Below are 25,110 nucleotides of genomic sequence, written 5' to 3' on the forward strand. Positions count from 1 at the left end.
GTTTCTGCTTTTAAATTTTAACTGCATTTCCACAGCCCTTAGTGCCCCTAAAGAGGTGTTGAAGGGACAGTTATGTAAAAAAAAAATTTGCATTACATACGCTCTGGTATTATTCAAATCTATATTTTGAAAGCACCATTTTATGGTAAAACTATTTGCACGTTTTGCAGCATTCTATTTTACCCTGTGTGTAATGCAAGTATAAAAAATTGACTTACATATTCGCAGTGCTTTCTGTCACAGGCTGTGACTTCGTAGTACTAAAAATGAACATCACTATTCTCCACTGCACCAATCAAGATTTAATTCTATGGTTCTCTGGTTACACACAGACCTCTGCAGTGCATTAACTAATAGAGGTTTCATAATGTACTACAGTGTATTTCTCACTGAGCAATAACTTTTTTTATTTGTTTTTCATTTACGCTGCCCATTATTTTATATGTAGATACCTGAAGGTGAAAGACCTAAAAACGTACAGAATATTTTGGGCTTATTTATGAGAGGCTTGCGCCGCCAGAGCATCACTTTTTTTGATGCTCCGGCTGCGCAAGCGTCTCAACCATACTATGATGTGACGCAAAGGCACCCTGCATGGCTTTTCATGGCCTAGACATAGCAGCACAAGTCACTGTGCTGCCTTACTCTGCGTCAAGGAGGTGTTCCATGGGCTTTGCGTGGGGTTCCCACGCAAAGGCCATGGATTTTGATGCTGCCCCATATGTACAAAATCACGTACACCTGGGGCAGCTCCAAAAACGGATGCCTCCCCAGTGGAGGTGTAACGGGGGAGAAATGTTTTCATTTCGCCTTGTTTTTTCCTCTTTCCATGTGTGCTGCATTCTGCAGCTCACATAGAAATAGGAAAACGTCCCTCTGGATCGTTTTGGTGAAGGAAGGTGTCCCTTCCGGTACAAAAACAATCCTGCCTATGTTGGTGCTAGGCAGCAATTTGTGCGCCAATGCAAGGGAAAAGGACTGGAATGCACCATATTTCATAAATACAGCGCATTCCTGCCCTTTCACATTGGCATAGGGCAGGGCAGCGCCACAAGAAGACTTGCAGCGCTGCCCTATGCCAATTCCTCATAAATTAGGCCCTTAGTTTTTAGCTGCACCTTTAGCTACACCTCTACGCTCAATGACCTTTGGTTTGCTAAACACTGTTTAATATCATTTGCCCACCATAAAAAATATTTGCTGTGGTAATTAGGAGCTGTTAGAAATGGAGGTCTCTGGTTGGCAATGGTTTGCACCTTTGTCTAAGTAGGGACCCTTCCTTCTAGTCAGGGTAAGAGGGATACACTACTGAAATAACCCCTGCTCACCCCTTTGGTAGCTTGGCATGAGCAGTCTTGCTCAGGCTTATTTCAGAGGCAGTGTGTAAAGCATTTGCACATAACCAACAGTAATACATTGAAAACACTACAAAAGGACACCACATCAGTTTAGAAAAATATCCCATACTTTATCTATTCAAAAGAAGACCAAAACGATAAAAATCCAACATACAATAATTAAAAATATGCATTATGCAAGAATAACGTTAAGAATGCAGTTTCTTGAAGTTGGTAGCTCCGTGTGGTGCCCCTGTGGTTCTGAGAACAACAGAATCCAACAGTTCCGCCTGACCGTGTCGGTCAGGGTGTACGCAGACTTGTAAACAGTACCTTTTTGTTGCGGCCGATCACGTTGGTTCGAGCCATTCGTGGCCACTGTCACGGTTGTGGTGTGAAGCGGGGCGTTGCGGCGTGCAGTGCTCTCAAGTCACGGTGCAGGCAGCGGCTCAGTGATGGTCATCCAGCATCGGTGAGACTAGGGCTGCGGTGCGGATTGAAGGCGGTGCTCGTTGCGGTGCTGACAGATCACGGTGCAGGAGACCGTGCCGGTTGTGGGGAGATGGCATCGGTCAGTCCGGACTGCGGTGTGGGACGGGGCGGTGTGTCGCAAGACTTACGAGCAGTGCCTCCAAGCCACGGTGCGTTCACGTGTCGAAGTCAGCTACGGCATCGGTGAGACCAGGGTGGGGAGATGAAGCGAGGCGGTGCGGAGTGCAGTGCCCACAGGTCACGGTGCAAGCAGCAGCTCGGCAGCGGCGGTCGTCATCAGTGAGACCAGGGTTTTTTTTTTTTTCTGCAGAGTTTTATATAGCGCGAACTTGACCCGAATCCAGTCAGGTATCAGAGTGCTTTACATAGCACCAGTTACGTTACATGAGGACACACATTCATTTTTTTTTTGTTAGGCACGGGGAGATTAAGTGATTTGCCCAGAATCACAGAATGTTTGGAGTCATTACCGAGACTCAAACCCAGTTTCCCCAGGTCCGAGGTCAAGCGCCCTAACCGTTAGGCCAACTCCTCTCCTGCGGTGCGAGGTGCAGCGATGCCCTCTGCGGTGCCTTCAAGACAGGGAGCCAGCGACTGAGTCGTAGTTGGTTACTTTCCCCCGTTTGTGGCAACTGAAACCATGGTTCCAGAGGTGGTACCAGACGTAGGTGAAGTCTTTGCGTCCCTGAGACTTCAGAACAGGAGGCAAGCTCTACTTCAAGCCGTTGAAGATACTCAGCACAAGTAACAAAAGTTCAGTCCAGTCCTTTCACTGCCCAAGGCAGAAGCAGCAACTGCAGGCCAACCCAACAAAGCAACAACACAGCAAAGGGGCAGCACTCCTCTTGGCAGTTCTTCCAGCTCTTCTTCTTGGCAGGTTACTTGATTCCACCAAGATCTAATGTTCTGGGGTTTGGGCCCCAGTATTTATACTCAGTTTCTCTTTGTGCTTCTGGGCAGAGAGTGCCTGTACCCAGCCCAAACCAGTTCCATCCTCTCTGGCCCAGCTTTCTGGCAGGAGATGGAGACAGCATTGTCCAAGGCAGACCAGCCCATTCAGGTGCAAGGAAATCTTCTCCCTCTACTCTAAATGCAACCCAGGTCTATTCAGCTCATCCCTGACTCATCCAGACCATAAAAATCATTTTTACTCAAAGATGCATTTTTATATTCTGAGTTCAGGCATACTAAACCCCATTTCTCTATCTTGTCCCAATGGGAAGATATACTTAAAAGAAGTTATTAGTAAACTTCCATGCTATCCTGTGAGACAGATAGCCTTTCCATACTGAACAAGCTTTGGCATAGCCAATAGGTCTCGCCTTTGGGACCTTATAAGTGTTTAGCCCATGCAGCATATTACCCTCGACTTTGGGAAATACAAGCACCAAAATATGTAATATACATGCCAAACAGCATCACAGGCGAGACCTGCATGTTTTGCCAATGGGAGACGGGTGCAGAGAAAATCAAAGGAAGAAAGTGTTTGTTCATGATTCCTACCACATGCCTGGCTAGCACGGATTTTTTGAGTGTCACAGAGAGTGGAACAACACACTGTTTTCTAAATTGTTCAGCCCACCACGTAACACCCAACGACAGGGGGTCTGGTTATTTTTCACTAGGTCAACTACAGCGTTTAGAAACAGAAAGATTCATTGTGAAGCGCTATGCAGAAACAAGTTATTATGACAGGGTCGGTTTACGCTGCTGAAAAAAATAAAAATTTAACTAAATACAATGTTGATGTGACATGGTTATAAGAAGGCCGGCGCGGCTGGGGCTGAAAGCGAGTCACAAGCACCCGGGAAGTTGTACAAGGTGAATAACGGGGCACGAGCCCAGGTGGCGGGGGAGGAGGCTGCAAGCACATTTGTGTGGAATGAAAAGTGCAAATATATGTAGAGCGCTTCCAATCTGAAGCAATAAGGGGGTCAAATGGAAACAGGCGGGACAGAGGCTCATAATGGGGAGAGAGGAAGCTAACTGGGACAGGGTAGGAAAGAGGGGAATGGACGTGGGGAAAGGCAGGTAAAAAGATAGATGATGCGGAGGGCAGGCGAGAAGGGGCGGGTGAAAAAAGAAAAGACAAGAAGTGTTGGTGAATTTTGGAGATGCTTGAAAGCAGCAGCGAGATGGAAAACAAAGTGAGTGAGAAGGGATGTGGCGGGACACAGAAGCAAGGATGAGATGGCCCGAGAGCGGTAAAGATGTACGGTTGAATTTAAAGTAGACAGGAGGTAGAGGCTGATAGCGACAGTGAAGAAGAGAAAGAAAAAGAGATTGAGAGGAAGAGGGGAATAAACGGGAGATGAAGACAATGGGGGGCAGACTAAGGAATGTTGAAAATGAGGAGAGGGAGGGAGCTTAGAGCATGTGGTGGAAATAAAGGCAGAGAGAAAAGGACAACGTAGAAGAAATCGGGGAGGGGAGAGGGTGTTGGCGGAGACCTAAAATAAAATAGTGAAGGGGTCTCCATGGACATCGATGTTTTACTTACAGATTGTAATCCCAGCCTAACATGCATTTAAAAAACTTTGTTATGTCACTACCATACATGAGTGTTAAAAGCGGCCCCAGCGCCTTGACAGCCTGTAGGTGGAATGGGCGCTACACAAACATCTGATACCTGTCAGATCGTAGCGCTGAGAGGCTGAGCTAGAAACGGCATAAAGAGAGGATGATGAAGAGATGACAGAGAAATAGAGACTGCCCAAACATAAAGTCGGCGAGGAATGGGTGGGGAGATTGGAGAAGCAAGGGGGGAGCAAGAAAGGGAGAAAGAAGAGTAGAGAATTGTTCAGAAAGCAGTGAGGGGCGAGATGGGGTGCAAGGCACGGAGAATAACTCAGAGAACGTAAAAGAATTAGGAATGAAGGTGCAATAGAATAGAGAGGTGGGGGGGCACCCCCTGGGAGCTGGCAGGACAAAGTCGGGCGATAAGGGGTTGGGGAGAAGCGGAGAGCTAGAGACAAGAGTGATGTAAAGGGAGGGAGAGAGACTGGGGGGGCAGAGAAAGGGTGAGCAATGGGGCTTCTGCAGAGGAATAGCAACGAGTGACAAAGGGGAACAAGAAGCTCTTGCTTATAAACAGCTGTAAACGGTCGTGTAGATGATTCCTTAAACAAGCATTGGCCGCGCGGCTCACTGAGAACATCAAAGCGGCCGAAAGGGGAGAAAGGAGGGGTGAGTGCAAGCCGAGGTGACAAGAAGGGCTGGGCGAGAAGGGAGGGGGGAATGCCAGCAGTACAGGATCCTGATTAAAGCTGACGAAAACGGAGGGGGAGAAGGGAGGAGGGAGTGCGAGCAGCAGCTGTGCACGTGCACGCCATCGTGCACTCAAGCTTCAGGCCTGAAATCATGTGGGTAACACTTTGAAAACCTGTATACTAAATGTCTCTCCGGGCAGCGCATGCGCGCTGGCTCAGCGAGACCTAAAAATGAAACACACTGTAATTCACAACGAGGACATATCACACACACCAGTATATGTCCTACCTTTAATATACACGGCACCCTGCCCACAGTGGTACCTTGAGCCTACCTTAAGGGTGACCTACATGTAAGAAAAGTGAAGATTAGGGCCTGGCAAGTGGGTGCACTTGCCAGGTCGACATGGCAGTTACAAACCGCACGCAGACACTGCAGTGGCAGGTATGATAACTCTTTTCAGGGCTGCTTGGGTGAGTGGCACATTCAGTACTGCAGGTCCGCCGGCAGCATTGGATTTACAGGCCCTGGCACCCTCAGTGCACTTTACTAGGGACTTACTAGTGAGTCAAACATGTCAATTATGGAAACACCAATCCATAATACAATTTACAATAGGAGCACATGCACTTTAACACTGAACAGCAGTGAGATAGTGCGCAGAGAATCTAAACCAGAAAAAAAGAGTCAAAACTAGGAGCTCAGAAAGGAACAAAACATGCCAAAAGATGCCATTTCTAACGGGCATTTATGGTTGTCGATAGATGATGATGAGGAGTACCAGTTTCTAGAAAATGTTGTCAGAAGGTGGTCCTTACGCCTAAAAAGGTTTGGCAAGGGGGTCTCGGCATCAAAAAGTTTGAAGACCTCTGCTGTAGAGAGGAATAGCAATGTTTGCATGCGAAGATAGTGATATATTGGGTATGTTAGATAGGCAGTGAGCAGTCTTTCGGATGCTACGCTACCATTAGGCCACCACTCCAGCAAAGCCAGCTGAACAACTCCGATACTGGAAGCATAAAGTAATAGCTGGACGCATATACTGGCAAATGTCAAACGTTTTAGGGTGTGCTTGGAGGAAGCAGCATCAAGAGGATAGAATTTTCTCCCTTCCGTAGGCTTTCCTGTTGCCCTTCTGTGTGTGGTCATTTCTCTGCCTTTCAGCTCCGGGACGCCTCTTTGCTGGGGCAGCTGTCACACTCTACAAACCCATAACATAACATAAGCAGATTGTTGCAGTGTGCGAAAATATATGGGTATATATGTAAACGTTGAGAAGGTGATTCTGCAAATGCTGGAGTGGATGTCTTGTGATGTTCATCTTCAAGTTATATTCACTATATTAACTATAAAAGAAAAGTGGGAATCCTTTCAATGCCCTTTGTTGTAGCAAAGCAAAAGATGGAGGGAGAGATCAGCTTCCTCAGACAGCGTAAGCATATGCCTCCACTCCTGTGGCTGGAGAGCCAGGCACTGAGGTGAGATGGTGATTGGGCTCCCTTTGCTAGTAAGGGGCTGCTGATTGCACTTCCTGAAGCTCTGCTTCTGTATATATGGTAGGGGGTAGTGTCGGACCGCAGAGGCTGTGTGTGCAAGATGAACAGGACCCTTCTGGTGAGGCCCAGCCTTTTACTCTTCTTAATCACAACCAAATGCAGAAAGGCAACCCCCTTGTTAATGCTTCAAGCCGGAGACCACCCTGCTGTGATGGGAGGCCAGCCCTCTGTCAACAGCCAAGAAAGGATATTTACATTCTGGTACAAGTGGGGTCACTTTGTCATTTATAAATAAATTAGGTCTTCAGGGGGAAGTGGAGAAAAACTGTATGGAGTATAGTTATGAGTTAACAGCAAGATGTGAACAATCTGATAGCTATGAAATCACTGTAATGCAGCTTCCTGATTGGTGCAAGGGTTAATAAAGCATACGTTTATATACTGTCCATAAACACATATGCCAAAATCAGTTCCAGTAGAGAGCAATCATAACATGTCAACTGATATTTTCTTCTTTTTTTTTTTTAGAATTTGTTTATTGATTTTATACACATCAAAACAACAATACAGTAACTTTGTGCTGATTCGCACCCCAATCCCCCCCGACCACACACTTCCGTCGTCCAATAAAGTTCCTGTATTTCTAGAAACAGAACCATACGTACATTCCAGCTACGTTCCTTGCAGCCACCCCGCGGCATTCCCCCATCTAAATGGATCATATCTGGTGATGCTATCTGTGCCATTCACTTGGGTCCCTGGCCCCAGTTGCCCCTGATATTTTCGAACTTCCTTTGGCATCCTCGCCTTCAGTATACCTCCTGTTCACTCTTATACACTAAACTCACCTCACGTGTTTGCTTGGGACGATATATCTCGGCAGAATTCGCGGTCCGGAGGGGCACGAGGCAGGGCTGTCCGCTGTCACCCTTACATTTTGCCATGGCAGTCGAGCCCCTAGCCATACGGTTGCGCCAGGAGGGAACACGGTGGGGCATTCCCATAGCGGACACCATACATAGTGTCTCCATGTGAGCTGATGACCTCTTAATATACGTGCAAGACATCACAGAAGACTTAACCCCTCTTTGGGTGACACTAACGGAATTCGCAGCAGCCTCTGCGTTACGGGTGAATTGGGATAAATCCACAATATACCCACTACATCCGGGCCTACCCCCTCAGGACATTAGACTGGGCAGTCAGCGAGTACCTTGGAGCGCGGAAGCACCCCGGTACCTCGGTATCCGTCTTTATCATTCCCCAGCTGATATTTTTTAGGGTAATCATCGTAGGGCGTTGGCGGGCGTCAGAGCCGCAGTCGGGTTTTGGAAAAGCCTCCCGTTGGCCCCAGTAGGCCGGGTGGCCTTAGCCAAAATGATAATGGTTCCACGATTATTATACTACTTTACCAACTTACCAGTGATACCACCTAGAACCTTCTTTCGGGGCCTAGACTCGCTTCTCAGCATGTTAATTTGGGGTTCTACCAGACATAGAACAGCACTGAAAAAACTACAATTACCCACCACGCAGGGTGGCCTTGGCGCTCCCTCCTTCGAATCCTACTTCTTAGCGGCACAACTGCAATGGCTCTCCTACTGGACGGCGGACAGGTACACAGATGAAGCGCAAACCATAACGGGTCGGGTACCCATTTCGGAGCTCCGCCGTCTGCGGAGACCTGGCACCAAACCGAAACTTATATATCCCCTACAGGTAGCAGTGGCACGCAGGTGCATGCAAAGAATACACCGCATGTCATCAGAGACACCCCTGTATTCCCCCTCTACTCCCATTAATTGGGTGGCCCAAGCGTGAACACCATTACACAAGCAATATGCTCACCATATGGACGACCTGCGGCATCACCGAGATGGAGTCCCTTTTTGAGGACGGACAGTTTAGGCCATTCCAAAGCCTTATGGAAGACTACGATCTTCCCCCCAGGCCAATTCCTGCTTCACCGTCAACTGCTAGATAGCTGCCGACCGTACCATGACCTCTCGAGGGGGGAACCACACACACATCCAGTCATTCACTCGATATTACATATGGGAGCGGGACGACACCTAACCACATGGCTCTATAAGGCCATACGAGAGCTTACTAATAAACCGTTGGCGACCCTACGAGCCATCTGGGAGGAGGAAATTGGACGCCCACTTCACGAGAAGGAATGGGAGAGGGCTTTGGAGTATCCCAAGAAGGTATCCAGAAATGCACGCTTTAAAAATATACAATTTTACATACTCCATAGAGCTTATTTGACACCAGCACGCCTCCAACGATTCTACCCAGACACGCAGTTCCTTTGCCCCAGATGCTAATCACAGGACGCAGATTTCCAACACATGTTTTGGAGTTGCCCCATAATCCGAGCATTTTGGCAGCACATTCAAACTGCTATAGGGGACCTCAGAGGGCTCACATACATGAGCACATGGGAAGCCAGCGCACTAGGTATCTTTCGAACACAAAAGCAATACAAGGTGCAGACCCGTTTTATCTCCCTAGCGGTGTTGTTAGCCAAACGGAGTATCGCCATGCACGGGCGTTCCCCCACTGGTCCCCCACTCGCGGCCTGGGTGGGAGCTACACACAAATGGGCGGCAGCGGAGGAGGAGACGTTGCGGGAGGAGGAGGCGAGAGGGTTACGCAAGCATTCCATCTCAATGGAGTGGGCCCTACTCTTATATCGCTTTAAGCAATTGACGCCCGGTGAAGACGGTGACACACCCACACTAACGATCCTGAAAACACAGTCTTAGATCCTGACCGACCAAGCTCTCCCTCTTCTGGTGGCATGACCAAACCACCGGCAGCTCTATGGCACATACCGTCACTCCTGCCGGTCAAACCTAAGAGGCAGACCAACTGCACTTTATCGATACGTTACACCCACACACTTTTCCTGGCATCAGACAGGGAGGCCCGGGCGTGAAATTCCATAACCATTCCCAAAGTTTGTCCTGTTATACCCCAGTTCACGTGACATATTCACTACAAGAGTCTATGGGGTTTACAAATTGTTTTTCGAGCAACTCTCCTGTCTACGACAAGTGACGTGTGAAACCAGATGCTGTAATATGCAATCCAATGGATTGAAAGATTTGTCGGTTGTTCATCACGATAAACCTGAAAATGTAAATAAAAATTTGTTACAGTATACCTCCTGTTCCACCATCTTGCAGTGGTCCATGCCTACCTACCAGTCTCCGTGCTTGGTGAAATCCCACTACCGTATTTATGAGCGATGTCATCCTTTTCTAAAATGCAGCCCAGATTTACTAGCCATTTCTGGTATTGTGATATATCTGTCATCCCCCAGATGCCCAGTATCACTAGTTTGGGTTGTAGATCTAATGGCAACCTAGTGGCCTCCTCCAATGAGCTCCGTACCCCCTCCCAAAAGGCCCATAGGTGTGGTCAGTCCCACAGAATGTGCAGCAGTGTGTCTTCCATCCCACCCTGCCAATTTTGTGCAGCATGGATCTCATGTAATAGGTGCGGCATAAAAGTTTGAGTTGGATCAGGTGGAAACTTGTCTTTAATGCCACCTCTGCAGGGAAGCTCAGTGCTGTCTGTCAGTCTTCGTCCTCTATCCCCCCAGTTCTTGTTCCCACTTTTCCCGCAGTCGTAGCAGGGGGTCTTGTGTGTTCTGCATTATGATGCCGTATGTCAACAAAATAACTTTGCTGTTCACTTTAGCAACTAGCAGTCTTCCCTACAATGGGGAGTCTTCCTGGGTCTCTTTCTCTAGTGAGACACATTCCCTGAGGATATGTTGTAATTGGCAGTAACGCAGCCATTGCGACTCTGACATCTGATATTCTGTCCTCAAATAGTCGAATGGCACCACATTAGTCCCACAGGTAGTGAGGCTGATCTTCAGTCTCGGCCCCATTGCTCCGCCCTCATGGGGTTCGGAAGGGGCAGTCTCTGGTTGAAACATCTCTGTCAAGACATTAGTCTTTACTGCCACTGAGGGCAACTTAAGGTTTGAGGCCTCAGCGGCCCTACGCACCATCATAGCCCAAGAGACCCGCTATTCCATAGCCATACCCCTCCCATTCATCCCCTGTACCAAGCCTGTCGGACAAAAGGCCCTGGCGTTGACCTGGAAAGCATGGCTCCGAATGGTGCAGCAATGGGCATTGAGTGACACTGGTCGTGCTCCATGTCTGAGTCTAGGACGATGGGGATGTCGTCGATGGCAGCAGGGGTGTCGGCACAGGAGTGGGTGCCTGAGAAGGTCTTGGTCTGGCTAGCCGATGCGCTCCGGATTCAATACCATTGGGTCCAACTGGCACCGAGAGCTTACCCACCGGTGAGAATCAATTGGGAGGGCCCTCCCAAAACCCAGGGGGCCTGAAGGCGCTCCAGAGGGGTCGAGGTACATGGCCTCATAGAACTTACGTAGTTGGGCGGGGGTCCCTCCAGCAAAAATCTGAGCTGACCCTGGTTGAGGCTCTGTGGCGATGTGTGGTCTGGAATGCTAATGTGCCCTCCTCTGAAGATTTGGATGGTTGCAGAGAAGTGGAAGACCCCTTTGACTTCCTGCACTTCTTTTTGTGTGACTTACTCGAAGATGACATGGACCGGGACAGCAACCATTTTGTGCAGCTCTGTGAGCGGTTCTGGGACTTTTCATGCAACCAGGATCTTGATTGTTGTGGGGTCGATGAAAGAGATGCGACAAAGTTCGCCTTTCGTTGTGGTCTGGACACGACCGCCTCGCTCGGCAGAGTGATTTCTTCATTGGTGCTCCTTTGTTGCAGCTACTGGCTGAGGAATACTGGGTTTTCTGGGGATGTCCAAAGATTACTTAGGTACAGTTGGGTACTACAGATTTTACAAAGTGGGTACTCCCTCCCCTTTGTGGCTGCCCCACTACCCATGTCACCCACTCGTGACCGGTTGACAGGTGGCCATCTTTCCCTACTCAGCCAGTGCTGGCTCTCTAGGCAAGGGAGCTATAGAGAGGGTGCAGGCATCAGAAAAAGGTTGTGGTTGCTATTCCCCTCTACTTTCCGGTGCCCAAGAAGAGCAGAGGCCTTTGTCCCATTCTAGCAAGAGAGATTAAAAATGCACCTGCTTACTCAGGTTCTGTCAGCCCTAGACCTGGAAGACTGGATTATAACATTGGATTTGCAGGATGCATATTTTCACATCCCTGTCCTGCCCACCCATAGGTGTTACCTGCGGTTCATGGTGGGTCATGAGCACTTTCAGTTTGCAGTATTTCCCTTCGACCATACCAGCGCCCCAAGATGATGGCGGTGGATGCAGGGAGATCTGTGGCTCCAGTCTTCCCCTTCCACGTCAATTGGCTGTTGAAGGCAGGCTCGCCCCCAGAGTTTGTCTCTCACCTCCAGACTACAGCGAACCTCCTGCACTCGCTGGGGTTGACAATCAACGTGTCGAAGTCACACCTAACTCACTTGCATATGCTCCCCTTCATCTGAGCTGGTCTGGACATGGTGCAGTTTCGTGTTCATCCTCCCAAACGGCAAGTTCAGGATATTCAGGCTATGATACCGATATTTTAGACTCTATCCTGGATTTATGAGAGACAGACTCTGAGGCTGCTGGGCCTCATAGCTTCCTGCATCCTGCTGGTGACACATGCCATTTGGCATATGCAGACTATGCAGTGGGACCTGAAGTTCAAGTGGGCGCAGCAGCAGGGGAATCTCTCCGACATGGTCCAGATCTTGGAGGGAACTGCAAAAAACCTGCAGTGGTGGTTAGCAAACAGCGATTGGGTCTGTGGCAGACCCATCCTCCTACCTCAACGAGAGATGACTGTAGTGACAGATGTGTCACTTCTGGAATGGGTGGTCATCTGGGAGAGGTGGAGATCAGAAGCCTCTGGTCTCCAACCGAGTCTGGACTCCACATAAACATTTTGGAGCTTCGGGTGATTCGCTTGCCTTTGAAGGCCTTTCTACCCTCCATGAAGGGAAGGCTAATACAGATGTTCATTTAGAACCCCACCGCCATGTGGTACTGAAACAAGCAGGGCGAGGAGGGGTTATGAACCCTTTGTCATAAAGCGCTGCGTCTCTGGACAAGGCTGGGCACGAGTGCATTTCTCTGGTGGTTCAACCCCTTGCAGGCTGTCCGAACGCCAGGGCAGACTATCTCAGCCATCGATTCCTAGCAGTTCACAAATGGCGTCTCCATCCAGAGGTGGTACAAGGCCTCTTCCAAGCGCGTGGAGTGTGTTTTTTTAGATCTATTCGCTATCGTCGAGAACACACAATGCCAGCAGTTCTGCATTGTGGACCTTCTAAGGCCGCTCTCGCTCTGAGACACTTATCATCTCAAGTGGAGTTCCAGCCTCCTGCACGCCTTTACACAAAAACCACTCCTGTTCAGAGTTTTCACGAAGTTCAGGAACAACCGGTCTCAAGTAATCATGTAGCTCTGGATTGGGCACGGAGAGTCTGGTATCCCTAGCTGTTGAGCATGAACATTGTTCCTCCAGTTAAGCTGTCTCTTCAGGAGAATCTTCTGTCGCAGCAGCAGGGGAGGTTTCTGCACCAGAACCTGCACGCTCTCTGCCTCCAGGCCGTGGAGATTGAGCGGCAACAGTAGATAGCATTCGAGCATCCTCCCAAAACTTGTGAAATTAATCTTGTAGCCTGCCGTCCCTCCCCCAACTTGGTATACAGCTGCAGTTGTGACAAATTTGTGGCAAAGTGTGTATCAAAAAGCACTGATACCCTATCTGCTCCTCTTTCTCAGGTTTGTTCTTTCTTTGGCCTTGCATTGCTCTGGGCACAGTTAAGGACCTTCTTTCAGCCTTTTCTTCGTTTTTGCGGCTGCTGGACCATCTTTCCTTTCTTAAGTCACTGTTGTGACGAGATTACTGAAAGGTTTGCAACATTTTTAAACCCTCCCCCCCCCCCCCCCTCCCCCCTCACCCCCCCCAGGCCATTCACCATGCCCCAGTGCGACTTGGCCCTGATCTTTACTTTTCTGATGCGTGCTGCCTTTGACCCATTACACAACTGCCCTCTTTGATTATTAACCATCAAAAATGCCTTTCTGGTGCCCATCTCAGTGCACATGCCTTACACTACTTTTTATTCTGTTAAACTGGTGCTCCAAATTCGTACCTCCTTCCTCCCGAAGGTAGTCAGCCCTTTCCACATAGGCCAGATGATCACCCTGCCTACCTTTTTTGCCCTTCCTCATCTTTCTGAAGAAGAGGAGACCACAATCTAGATCCAAAAAGCCTGTGGTCCTTCTACCTTGGCCACACAAAAGAATTCTGGGTGATTGAGCAACTTTTTGTAGGATACGTTGGGGCCAAAAAAGGGAAGGCTGTGCAGAAACGTACCATCTCCTGATGGATTGTGCTCTGCATAAAAATCTGCATTGCACTGGCCCAAAAGACCCACCTGAGGGCTTGCATGCTCATTCTACCAGAGCCATAGCTGTGACCACTGCGTTAGCCCTTGGACCTCTGTCAGACAGGTATGTGGTCTTCACTGCACACTTTCACAAAGCACTACTACCTGGTCAAGTCAGGTCCATCGAAATGGGCATTTTGCCAGTTCAGTCCTGCAGGACTTTCTGGTGTAAGTTGGGTTTGCAGACCCGCCTCCTGGAAGGCATTGGTTGGATATCTATTTTGAGATAAGGAATTTGCAGCTAGAAGTCTATATCTGATGATTAGGTTACTTGCCTTCGGTAGCGCCTTATCTGGTAGAGATTCTTTCTAGCTGCAGATCCTTACTGACCCTCTCATCCTCCCCGCTCAGTGACCTGAATAAAGGTTGAGAATTTTTCCCCTTATATTGGGCCCTAGACACTCACACTAGTGGTCAGTCTTCATGGCTCTGCGCTCCTGGCGTGAAAAGTTGCGAAAATGAACTGACGCGAGTGTGCTGAGGTGGTTCCTGTGTAGGTACCACTTACGTCACTTTTTGAGCAGATGACACCACCGATACAGAGCCGAATGACGTTACCTACCAGTGTGCAGGGATACTGCTCGAAATGTTCTGGATCCAATCTGATGCCTGGAGATAATTCTAAGGTAAGGAACCTGTGGCTTTATAGAGTCTCTACCAGATAAGGTGTTACCGGAGGGAAGTAACTTGTTCTTCTCCCCCACATGGTGTCTCCACTATTCTCTGATTTCCCACCATGTCTCTTGGTCCTGAACGTCAGTGGCAGTCAAATCTTCTTCTTTACACTTTTCCTCCTGTGTCCAGGGAGTGCACTGTATTGACCCCTTTGGCATCCCTTTCTTCCCAGGCATCCTTTGCAACCCTTGCCAGAGGACTTCTCCCCTTCAGCATTATGTTTGCTTCTGAATTGGAAGAAGTTTTCTGTAGATCCCTCATTTCCAAAAGAAATACAGCCCCTTCTATTGCAGCCTCTCCACTATGCAACAGAGCCTTCTCCTCAAATAATTTACTGCCTTCCTACTTTTTTCTGAAAATATCATTAGTCTTTTCGAAGACTTTTCTTTTATTCCCCTTTGGTGTTTGAGGCATTAAGTGTCAATCTCTTTATGCCTTCCAGAAGAGTCTGCTCTCTCTTGACCTGTTGTGCCTCTTCCTTTGCTTTAACATTACCCGCTGACACTCATAAAAACAGGTCTTTGGGTTCAAACATAATTATCTTGGGTTTTTTCCTTCTGCTGGGGGTCTCCCAAAAAGTCATGCCATTGGGTACCTAGTTATCTTCATTGTCATTTACCTTCTTTGTGACAGCATGGAAGCTCGGAATTGGTGGGGGAAAGTGTTCTAGAGCCTGGAAACCTAACGAGCGATGTCACTGCTCCCTCAGTGGTGTCTTTGAACAAGAAACAGGGAGGATCTCCGAACTGCTTCAGAGGAGTAGAGATGCAATGGCTTGTGTCTCATGGGCTTCTTATTTGGATCCTGCTTTGACTATAGTGGATACTTCAGGTCCTCAAATTGGAACGCGGAGGCTCCTGGTTCTTTCATGATGCTCTTCTGCCCGCCTAGATTGAAGCTGAAGCTGAAATTGTTGCCCAGACCTGCTACCAAATGGCGAATGCTAGAGGGAAGGTGGATGGTTTGGAAGCCCATGTCCTGACACGCCTGTTTGACTTGTATGTTTTATTTGAGTGCCTACAGGTTTACTACCATAGGTTTATATACAAATTGTAAACATGTTACTATTGCAGTCTTGCAGTAAAAATGTATTTGATCAGTGAAGAATAGTTGTCAGTTCTAGACTCCGAGGTTCCATGTTTATTCTAGCAAAGGCTTGAGATATGCCCCAGCACAATGGTTATCTTGTCCTTCAATTAGACTGAAAGGGAACGCATGCTTCTGTTTTCATCTGTTTTGCACCCTTTTTTATAGGCCTGCTAATAATTACGTGTTCTTCTCTGGCAGAGGGGCCGTCCACCTTTATAAAGTTGTCTAGCGCACTAGGTTGCATGGCAGTTTGTATTGGCAAAAGAAGTGAATTTGGAATTTCGGGATGAGGTTACACAACCAACATGTTACAATACCTTGAGGTCCCAGGTCCTTACCCACTGAGGGAGGCTTATGCACCGATTTGTTTCTCCACAAGTGTTAATCAGGTGAAAGAGACTTCCGGAATTGTGGTTGTTAGCTGATGGCCTGTTTAGTGTTACATCACATGCAGTCTTGTATTCCCTTTCTAGCATGAAGGCTCACGTTTGTTTCGTTCCCCATCCCTTTGTGCTCTGCATGTTGGTTGACGGTGGGCATTTCTGGTGAAGGAGCGTGCGACCTTCTGTTCTCTGACCCGGTCTTTGTGAGGATTTACAGCCCTCTTGCAAGCCCTGTGGTCTTTCTATTCAAATACTCTGCAAGACTGAGCTTTTTGCCTAAAAATAACTATATGTTCTGGTAGTGCAGACAGCTACTTTATGGGGTTGTCTGATGGAAGTATCTCCAATGAATTATTGGGGGCACCCCGGTAATTTGAGCGGTCATCCAAGTTACTGTTTAAACTGTAAATTACTTAAGGCATCCAGAGTAATATCTTAGTTTTCTCGTTCAAAGCTGGTGTGATGATATTGATGGCACCCTTGATCTTTTCATTGAAATCTCTTATGCAAAAGAGGGCGATTACCAGTGAGAATTTACATACGCAGAGCATTGTCTGTGCTTTGATTCTGGAAAAGGTTACCATGAAGAATGGTGGCTGAGAAGGAGCGGTGTTGGGTATAGATTTTCGTAAGATACCTCACATTTGATGGTTTTTCCATTTTGGTTTTCACTTCTCACTACCTTACAATGTATGCGAAGTAACAGCATAGATTTATTTTCACAGCACTTGTTGAGTTGAACTTCTCTTGGTTGTGGTCTCTCTTTTGTTAAGATGTTTTTCCCGTTCCTTTTGTACAGGGGATTCTCCCAGGTCGGGATCATCAAAGCTCTGATAGAAGCTGGCATCCCTATCGACATGGTGGGCGGCACTTCCATCGGATCCTTCATGGGGGCACTTTACGCTGAGGAACGGAGCTTCAACCAGATAAAAATCAAAGCCAGAGAGTGGGCCAAGGTAGGGAGGCGCTTACGAAATCTAAATCAGCATGTTTGACATATATGTAATAAATGTATCATAGAAGGCGAAATGAAAATCAGTGAAGGGGCGTTGGAAGTATACGTAACACATGCAACACAGAAGGCTCTCCAATACCAGAAAGTGATACAGGGTTTACAAAAGGAAGATAATCACAGGATCCCTTAAATGCCCAGGCAGGTAATTCTTTAATCCTTGTTGTGCTGGGTCATTTTGATTGAGTAGGGGGGTTGCAACTTATCTTTTGAAAAATGTAGTTCAGTTTCACCCGTTTAAGATCTATTCACCCATCACAAGGCCCCACTAGCACAGTCACGAGAGACAGGGCTATGATGTAAAAGAGATATCTAAAAACATGTTTAAATGAAATTTATTGAAGGTACTTTCTAGTCATCAAAAAGAAGGAGGCTACTGGAAGAATGACCCTTCACACCAGACATCCTCAATAGCCTCTCCGGACATCTACAATGTCTATTTTTGCATCCATATTAAAAAGTCTCTCAAGTATTCATCCGATTTGTACTGAATAGAAAACACTGAAAATTTGCAGTTTGCTAATTTGACCTCATCGTAGGCATGAGAGTAGTTACAAAGGTTCTTCTAATTGTGAGCTTCCACCCTAACATGAGAAATGTTTGGTTAAAACCAGTTTTCCAACAGTGGAGAAGATGCAACACTGGCCATTGATTTTAGTCTGGGCCATTCACTGAATTTCACTATATCTTCGGGCAGCACACTACCGTACTCCAATTTTATGGACTTTTATTGAGCATGTAAACATGCTAGAGTGGGTGTGGCTTTTCCTTAGCTACTGGAACTTCTAGAAGTGACCCATTTGAGACTTTTGTGATTTAAAAAAAAAATATTTTTGCCAAAGCAAAGACTCGTGGTACTATTGCAGTAGGACCCCGAGTTCAGCAAAACATTTTTTTGGGGTAGCTACTTTTCCTATTAGGGGTGACTGGGACCCTGTTCTTGGATTTCCAATGGAGATTCAGATGCATTATGCGCTCTTTACCATCACACAGATACCCAATGAAGGAGGCCCTATGGAGCAAAGTTAGCATTAATTGTGTTGGATTTGTCCAAGTACACATGGCTTCTGTATGGGGCTGCGACTTGACAAGAATACCGGCCTTCTGCTCGCATTTTAAGATTCTACAAAGGCCCAGGCATGATTCTTGAGTTGAACGTTTTGGAATAATCTATTCATTTTTTAACATGGCCGTTCTGCCTTTGTTCACTTCAGTTGTCAGTCAGGGATCAATAGGGCTGCCGTAGAACACATTTGAAAGAGCTTTCTTGTAAGGGGAATAAATAACGGCTTTAGGTGATTTTTCTAATGTGTGTACCGGCATGATATTAAAATGCCGGTCATGCCCGTATAAAACTGTCCGGGGGTAACCCTAATTCTGTTTGACCTCATATTATGTTTTCTTTTCTGCCAAGTTGCCAAAAAGAGTGGATCTCCTTTTTAGGTCTCACAGACCTAGCGCTGGAGCGCGCATGCGCTCCTCGCTCTGTAAGGCTTATTATGATCGAGATGATTTCGGAAGGGGACTTGAAGTCCCGCCCATCAATCTTATTGGATGGCGTCATCATTTATGTTAAACGCTGGCCTCCGGTTGAAAGTGAGGCTTTTTTGTTATCGCCCTGTCTCCTTGTGGCCCCGCCCATCCAGACTGGATCGTTTGCTGGCGGCGTTACACGGTCTCCTTCATTACTTGGTGTAGGCACTTTTTCCATTAAAGTGAAAGCGCGATGGCTCAATGGCGATAGCTTTTTATGAAGCGGCTCACTTAATCACAGATTACTTGAGTTTTTGCCAGAATTACTCCCCTCATAATTCTGGTTGGCAATAAAGAATATTTTATACGAATTGATGAGCGTGTTCTACTGTTCTGTGTCTCAAAGTGTCCATCTGCCTCTTGGAGACAGGCCGTTCATTTTGATCAACGGGAAACATTTCCTTGAAGATATTAGTGCGCGTTTAATAAAAATCTGCTGCTGTGAAAGGTTTGTGGCAAATGCGATTTTTCTCTTCTGACCCACGCCCGACCAGTAAAGCTGCGCCACTGTCTCCGGAGCCATCAGGTGTGCCGTGGAATGCGTTCCCCTAGGAGACTAAGGCAAGTCCTGGCTGGTGCTCCCGCAGTCACCCTCGCCGAAGTGAAAACCCTCATTTGGGGTCTTCTATTCTTTGTTCCCACTGCAGTCTTAGCGGTATGTGTGTGTGTGTTTTTTGTTCATAGACCTGTAACATCTGACAGGGGCAGCCGAGCTCGGGGGACTGTGAAGAGAGGAGATCGGGTTCATGTGTGTGCATGTGGTAGCGGGTGCTGTTACGCGCCAACATAGTAAAGAGAGCTGCGTTTCGTTTAGGAGGGAAAATGTGCTTGAAGGATATTGTTTGCAATAGGAATATTTCCATGTAGGGCTCGTCCGTCTTTGTGTTTAACTTAACTCTGTCGTACCGTCTGTCCGGCTGGAGAGCTTCTCCTCGCGAGTACTAGTTCCAGTTTCTTTGGCGTTACGTTCCACTCATTCGTTGTTTTTCTGTCGTCCTCCACCCATGAACTGGCCATATGGGGATTTAAACGGCCCTAAATACACAGGTGCTGTAGGCTTTCAGTGAGCATCGCCTCACCAGAGCACCGTTTATAATCTACACCAGGGCTTTAAGTGGGCCGGGTCCTGTCGGTGCTCAGCAGCAGCAGTTCTAACAAGCACCTGCAGTGCAATAGGTCTCGCATTTGTGAGAGATTCAACTATTGGCATTGTAAATGATAATACCTTTTTTTTATGTGTTTATAAACCTGCAAGCGGCGTTTACCCACCGCTTGCAGGTTTTCTAAACACATAAATAAAAAGCATTATTATTTACAAGTCCAATAGATCGAACTCTTGCAAATGCGAGACCTATTGCACTGCAAGTGCTTGTTCAGTAAGGGTTGGGGGCTCAGTACTCCATCAAAACCTTTAAACCCTTTGCCTTCAGGCTTGGAATGCAGAGGGGTAGGCCTCACCAATGGATGTACTTGATAATCAGTTGTCTTTAGAAAAGTCTTGTACTAAAGCCATGCAAGTGTGCCAGTGGAATAGATTCTGGGCAAATTGAGATGTGTCCCCTTTGTGTGGGTATTGACTTGTTTCATTTCTAGAACTATAAACTTTGACATTTCCATGACCATCAACAGACATAGTTTAAGCTTGCTCCAAGGCTACTATTTGAGGTTCTGAGTAACGGCATAGACCACTAGCGGTTTCTTCTCATTGTCTAGTTAACATAACCGAACATAAGTAGAGATAAGAACGCAAGTGAAAAAAAAGATGATATCCTATTTGATGCCACTCAGAACCCTTCGATGAAAAACATCGTCATAATAAATTGTTACTCACCTGTGATTCAATATACGATTTGTGCATATCGAAAATCCTGCTTCACCAACCACTAACTGTTCATGTTTGGAGGAGTGGCGAGCGGCTTTACAAGCCACGTTTTATCTTGCCAAATGGATTTATAAAAGTGAAGCTGGGAAAATATATTGCCATCAACCTCTTGGTTCTTGGACCCCTCCTATGTGCCCAGTCATATACTGTCCTTATCCACTAATCCCTAAACTTAAGGAAGTGCTGTGAAGCATTCACAAGATTATCTGTGTTCAGTCATAATTGCCACCTATGGAAGGCAGGTGCGGGACTTGGCAAGACCCTTTTATCTTGTCCCAATCTTTTGATGTGCCCCACAATCATACTTGCCAGCCAGTGCTTGGCCATTTGTTGGCGAGAGTTTTCTAGATGATCATAATGCAAGGTTTCTGAGCTGGGGCATGCCACTTCAGACATCATTACAGCTGTTGCGAGCACATTCTGCTACTCAGCATCCTCTTGCGTGGCTGGTGTAACATCTGTAGTTTGCCATGTCCCTGCTTCCTGCTGTTGGTAATGAGGAGACACTGCATGTTCGATTCTGTTTCAAGTAAGGCCATTTGTCGCCACTTGCTGTACATTTCTGAAGCCGAGAGCGCTCAGGCAGGCGCGGTGACGTCTGGCTCCTGCCTGCTTGTTATTTCATTCAAAACCCCGCGTGCGAGCGGCAGCGCTGGTGACACGTCTCACCTGTTCCTGGAATATACATTAAAGAACACATTTCAGGTAAAGACTGATGCTGCAGCTCCTGTCCCGCGATTCTCCGTTTATTTCAGTAGCATCAGCAGAATTGTTACAGGTGACAGACGTGTTGCCAGTGCAAGAGCGCCCTGATGTTTGAGTGCTGCTGAGATTGTTAAGACTAATCACCACAACCCGTTCTTTTTCTCCTCTCATCACTTTCTGTTTTTGGAGTTGTTCCTCGTCTTGTAATATACCTGTTTCTCTTTCTCTTCCCCCCCCCCCCCCCCCCTCTCTCTCTCTTTCTTCCTTTCCATGCTGACATCTAAATTGAAGTGAGCGGCTGCGGTAACTCTTATCTACCTCTAATATTAAATGTATAGTGTTGAGGAATGGACAGAGATTCGAAAACATTTGAAGCATGATGTGCATGGTTTGCATTCGTTTGCGATCAACGTGCATGTTGAAATGGAGCATCCTGCTCTAATTTGTGTAGAACTCTGTGCGCCTGTTCTGAAGACCTATATGCCCGACTCAAGCAACTTTATATACCTTGAAGTTCCACATGGTGTTGCCAAAGGTCCATTGGTGGCAGCAGATGTCTCTTCTGGATTGATAGAATCGAGATCTGGGATATTTTCTGTCGCCGATGCAATTTAAAACTGTTCTCTCTAGTCAAAATGAATGTTTTTCCCACATTTCCTAAGCTCTGTTTTGGAAAGGGGTGGGGCGAGAACACCTGCTGGGGACCCGACCTTCAGGGTGTGGCCTTCGGGAATGTTAGAAGCACAGACAGCGTATAAATGCTTTAGGTATTCTCAGACATTACTGATGGGTTTTCCATTCTCAATGTACACATAACTCTGAGACCAAAGTACCACTAACACTGCTTGCTCACTGCGGGCATAGGTGAAAAGATTTAATCGAATGACAAATGGTTTCCAAGTGAATACAAAATACGGGGTCAAATGTTCAATTGTCCGATTCCTCTACCTCAGACCTCCGCTGCCTGCTAACATTCTGCATTTGTAGGTTAGGGTAGATAAGTATTTCTTGGAAATCTTTCATTTGCGTAGCTTTTCAGGTGTACCTCTAAGGGCCTGAGTACGAGTTTGGCGGTCTATGGGACCGCCAAACTTGCTTGGGGGGGGGCGGTCGAGGACTGTTTCGAAGACCCCCACACCAGCGGTCCAACCGTAGTATTAAGAATACGGTGGTCGGATTTCTTTTGGACATTTGCAACCGCCAGGGATCTGCGATCCCTGGTGGTGGCACAGCGGTGTGAGGAAGCAATATGCCTGGCGGTACTGCTGCGGCACTGCCATGCATATTACGAGTTTCCCCACTGCCAGCCTTTTGATAGAGCGGAGTTCACCATCAAAAGCAGTGGCGGTAGTCAGGGAACGGGGGTGGCGGGGTGGGGGATGAGGGGGGGAGGACGTGGGTCAAAAAACAAACTAAAATAAAAAAAAAATAACTCTTAATCTGTCGGGTGCATAGCAGTCGACTTTGGCAGTCCAGGAACGGGGTGCTGGCATGGCCACCAAAGGTCCGCCAAAGTCATAATCAGGCCCTAAGTATTTTGTGAATCGCCTAAAAATGAATGAGACAGTGTTTGTGCATCTCTTATTCAGGCTGCTCATGTTCAGCAGTGACCCCCCATGACTTGGTGGAACTATTACAATTCCTTTTTCTGATGTTCTGGTACAGCAAAGTGAAATGTAAACAAAAATAATCCTATCCCAACAGTGGCGAGAACAGAATCCTAGACCTATACATCTATCTATTTCAAATGATACATATAAACCTATGCCAAGCGCCCAATAATGTTTTAATGGGCATCCATGACTGGCCTTGTTTCCCTTTTTCGTCTCCATATACCAGTTCATATCTATTGCACCATGAATCGATGAGAGGTGAAGTCGGATTGGCTAATCTTCATGATATATCCCTGTGTGTTCCCACCAGAGAAAAATAAGTTAGTCATTTGTGATATCTAGAAATATCTGAATCCCTTTATATTCCCAGAGGAGCCATATTTTGGGAACACACTATAGCGTACCTATATTGCACCACCTACTCATTATCTTCCGAAAAACCCTTGCATCTCTAGGCATTGACCCAAAATGTGATAAACGCTTCATTATGATCTCACACCCTCCATCATGGTGCTGTCTGAGAGTTTCCAGATAGCCACAATTGAATTGTAGAGTAATGTACTTTATATATACAATATTTAAATGTAACTATATAGGGTCCGCTATACAAAACATACTCACCCACTGGCGTACACCCCAAGTACCGAACATCATAGGCTGGTTGCATCGTATATGGTATGTCCTGGGTATGGAAAAGTTAGCACTTACCTTGGCAGGAGAGGGGGACAGATATAGGGAGTTGTGGCAGCCCTTTTTGTCGCTTTTGGACGCTGAATTTAGGGAAGTCACGTGCCCCCCGATACCTCAGATTGTTGCGTATCACAGAGGTTCCAGAGGGATGTGGGCATTAGAGGTTTAGCGGGGCTTTGGAGAGGACGCGGAGCGCGGGGGGAGAGGGATGGAGGTATGGGACGAGGACTATTTTGGGGTTTGGGGTTTTCTTTTCTTTTTTTGTTGTTTTCGTTACACTTAGGGGCCCCTAGGGGTCAAGGGTGTTATTCAGCTATGCATGCACTGTTCATATGAAACATGAGAATGACCCAATTCGTGGTTATATCTTTGCACTGTATGCCACCTGCTATGTATAAGTCATTTTGTTCGATGATTCCAATTTAATAAAAACATTTAAACCATAAATGTAACTATACAAAACCTAGGCTTATAGCCACTTTTCTCGGGCATGTAATTGTCTCTGGCCATTTATCTTAAGTGAATATTCACTCACAATTTTCTATTTGCTTTTTATGTAATGTAGTATGTTATGTACATTATTAGTTAATGTCGTGTCCATCAATAAAGCTGTCGGACATCCTTTTATTTGTTTTTACCTTACCACAGCAGGGCCTCACAAAGGTTAATGTTTTGGCCCTTTCAGTTTTTCTACATTTCTAGACCAATTTTCCTTGTTAAAATGTCCTGTTATGGTACAGGGTTGACACACATTCCCTCCTGTAGGAAAGTAGGAACTGCTTTTATGGTTACCCCCATTTTTTGCCTGGAGTTATGCTGTTTCTGACCAGTCTGACTGGGATCCTGCTAATCAGGACCTCAGTCTCTGTGCTTTCTCCCCTAAATTGGTATGGTAAGTACTCCCAGATTGGACTCTGGTGTACCCTTATCAGTCCCTAGTATATGGTACAGAGGTACCAAGGGCATGGGTACACCAGGGGTCCCCCATGGGCTGAAACCTGTATTATGCCACCCATGATGGACAACTCAAACTGTAACTACAGGCCTGCCATTGCAGCCTGTGTAAGCTGGTGCTAGCACCACTTACAAAAGATATAGGTTGACCTATACCTATGGTCACTGCACTTAAAACCTATAGGTCACCCCTAAAGCAGTCCTTTCAATCCTGAAGCCAGAGTGCTCGGTTCTAAGTGTGAGGGTGCACCTGCATGAGCAGGACAACCCTACAGCCATCGGAGTCCATTCTCCTGAGTTGTAAGTGCATCAGCCATTAAGATGCATAGAGTGGCCATGCGTAATTACTCTGACTATCTCTAAATTGGCTGTAACAAACCCTATCATGTTTTGTATCAAATATGGTGAAATCATACCCTCACACCGTAAACGGTGTGGAAGGTATGATTACATGCACTGTAAAGCTCCTCCGGTAAGCCCTCAGTGCTCCCAGTACCAGTCTTCTAGACCCTGACAGCACGACATGGCTGCTGCCGACCAGAGACACGATTCTGCCCTCCTGCTGCTAAGCCCAGCTCAAGTACGGGAAGGTAGAACTATAGGTATCCTTTGTCA

The 25,110-nt window shown here is 46.9% G+C and overlaps 1 protein-coding gene across 2 annotated transcripts in view; it reads left to right on the forward strand.

Annotated features, from left to right (window-relative positions):
- PNPLA7 (patatin like domain 7, lysophospholipase) overlaps nucleotides 1-25,110 on the forward strand; it is a 1,876,659-nt gene that overhangs the window by 1,375,764 nt on the left and 475,785 nt on the right. For both annotated transcript variants that reach the window (XM_085610534.1, XM_085610541.1), the window contains exon 27: nucleotides 16,906-17,062. In XM_085610534.1, the coding sequence (XP_085466660.1) occupies nucleotides 16,906-17,062 (157 nt within the window). The remainder of the gene's footprint in view (nucleotides 1-16,905; nucleotides 17,063-25,110) is intronic.

This window comes from Triturus cristatus, chromosome 1_2, assembly GCF_964204655.1.
Source record: "Triturus cristatus chromosome 1_2, aTriCri1.1, whole genome shotgun sequence".
Lineage (NCBI taxonomy): Eukaryota > Metazoa > Chordata > Amphibia > Caudata > Salamandridae > Triturus > Triturus cristatus.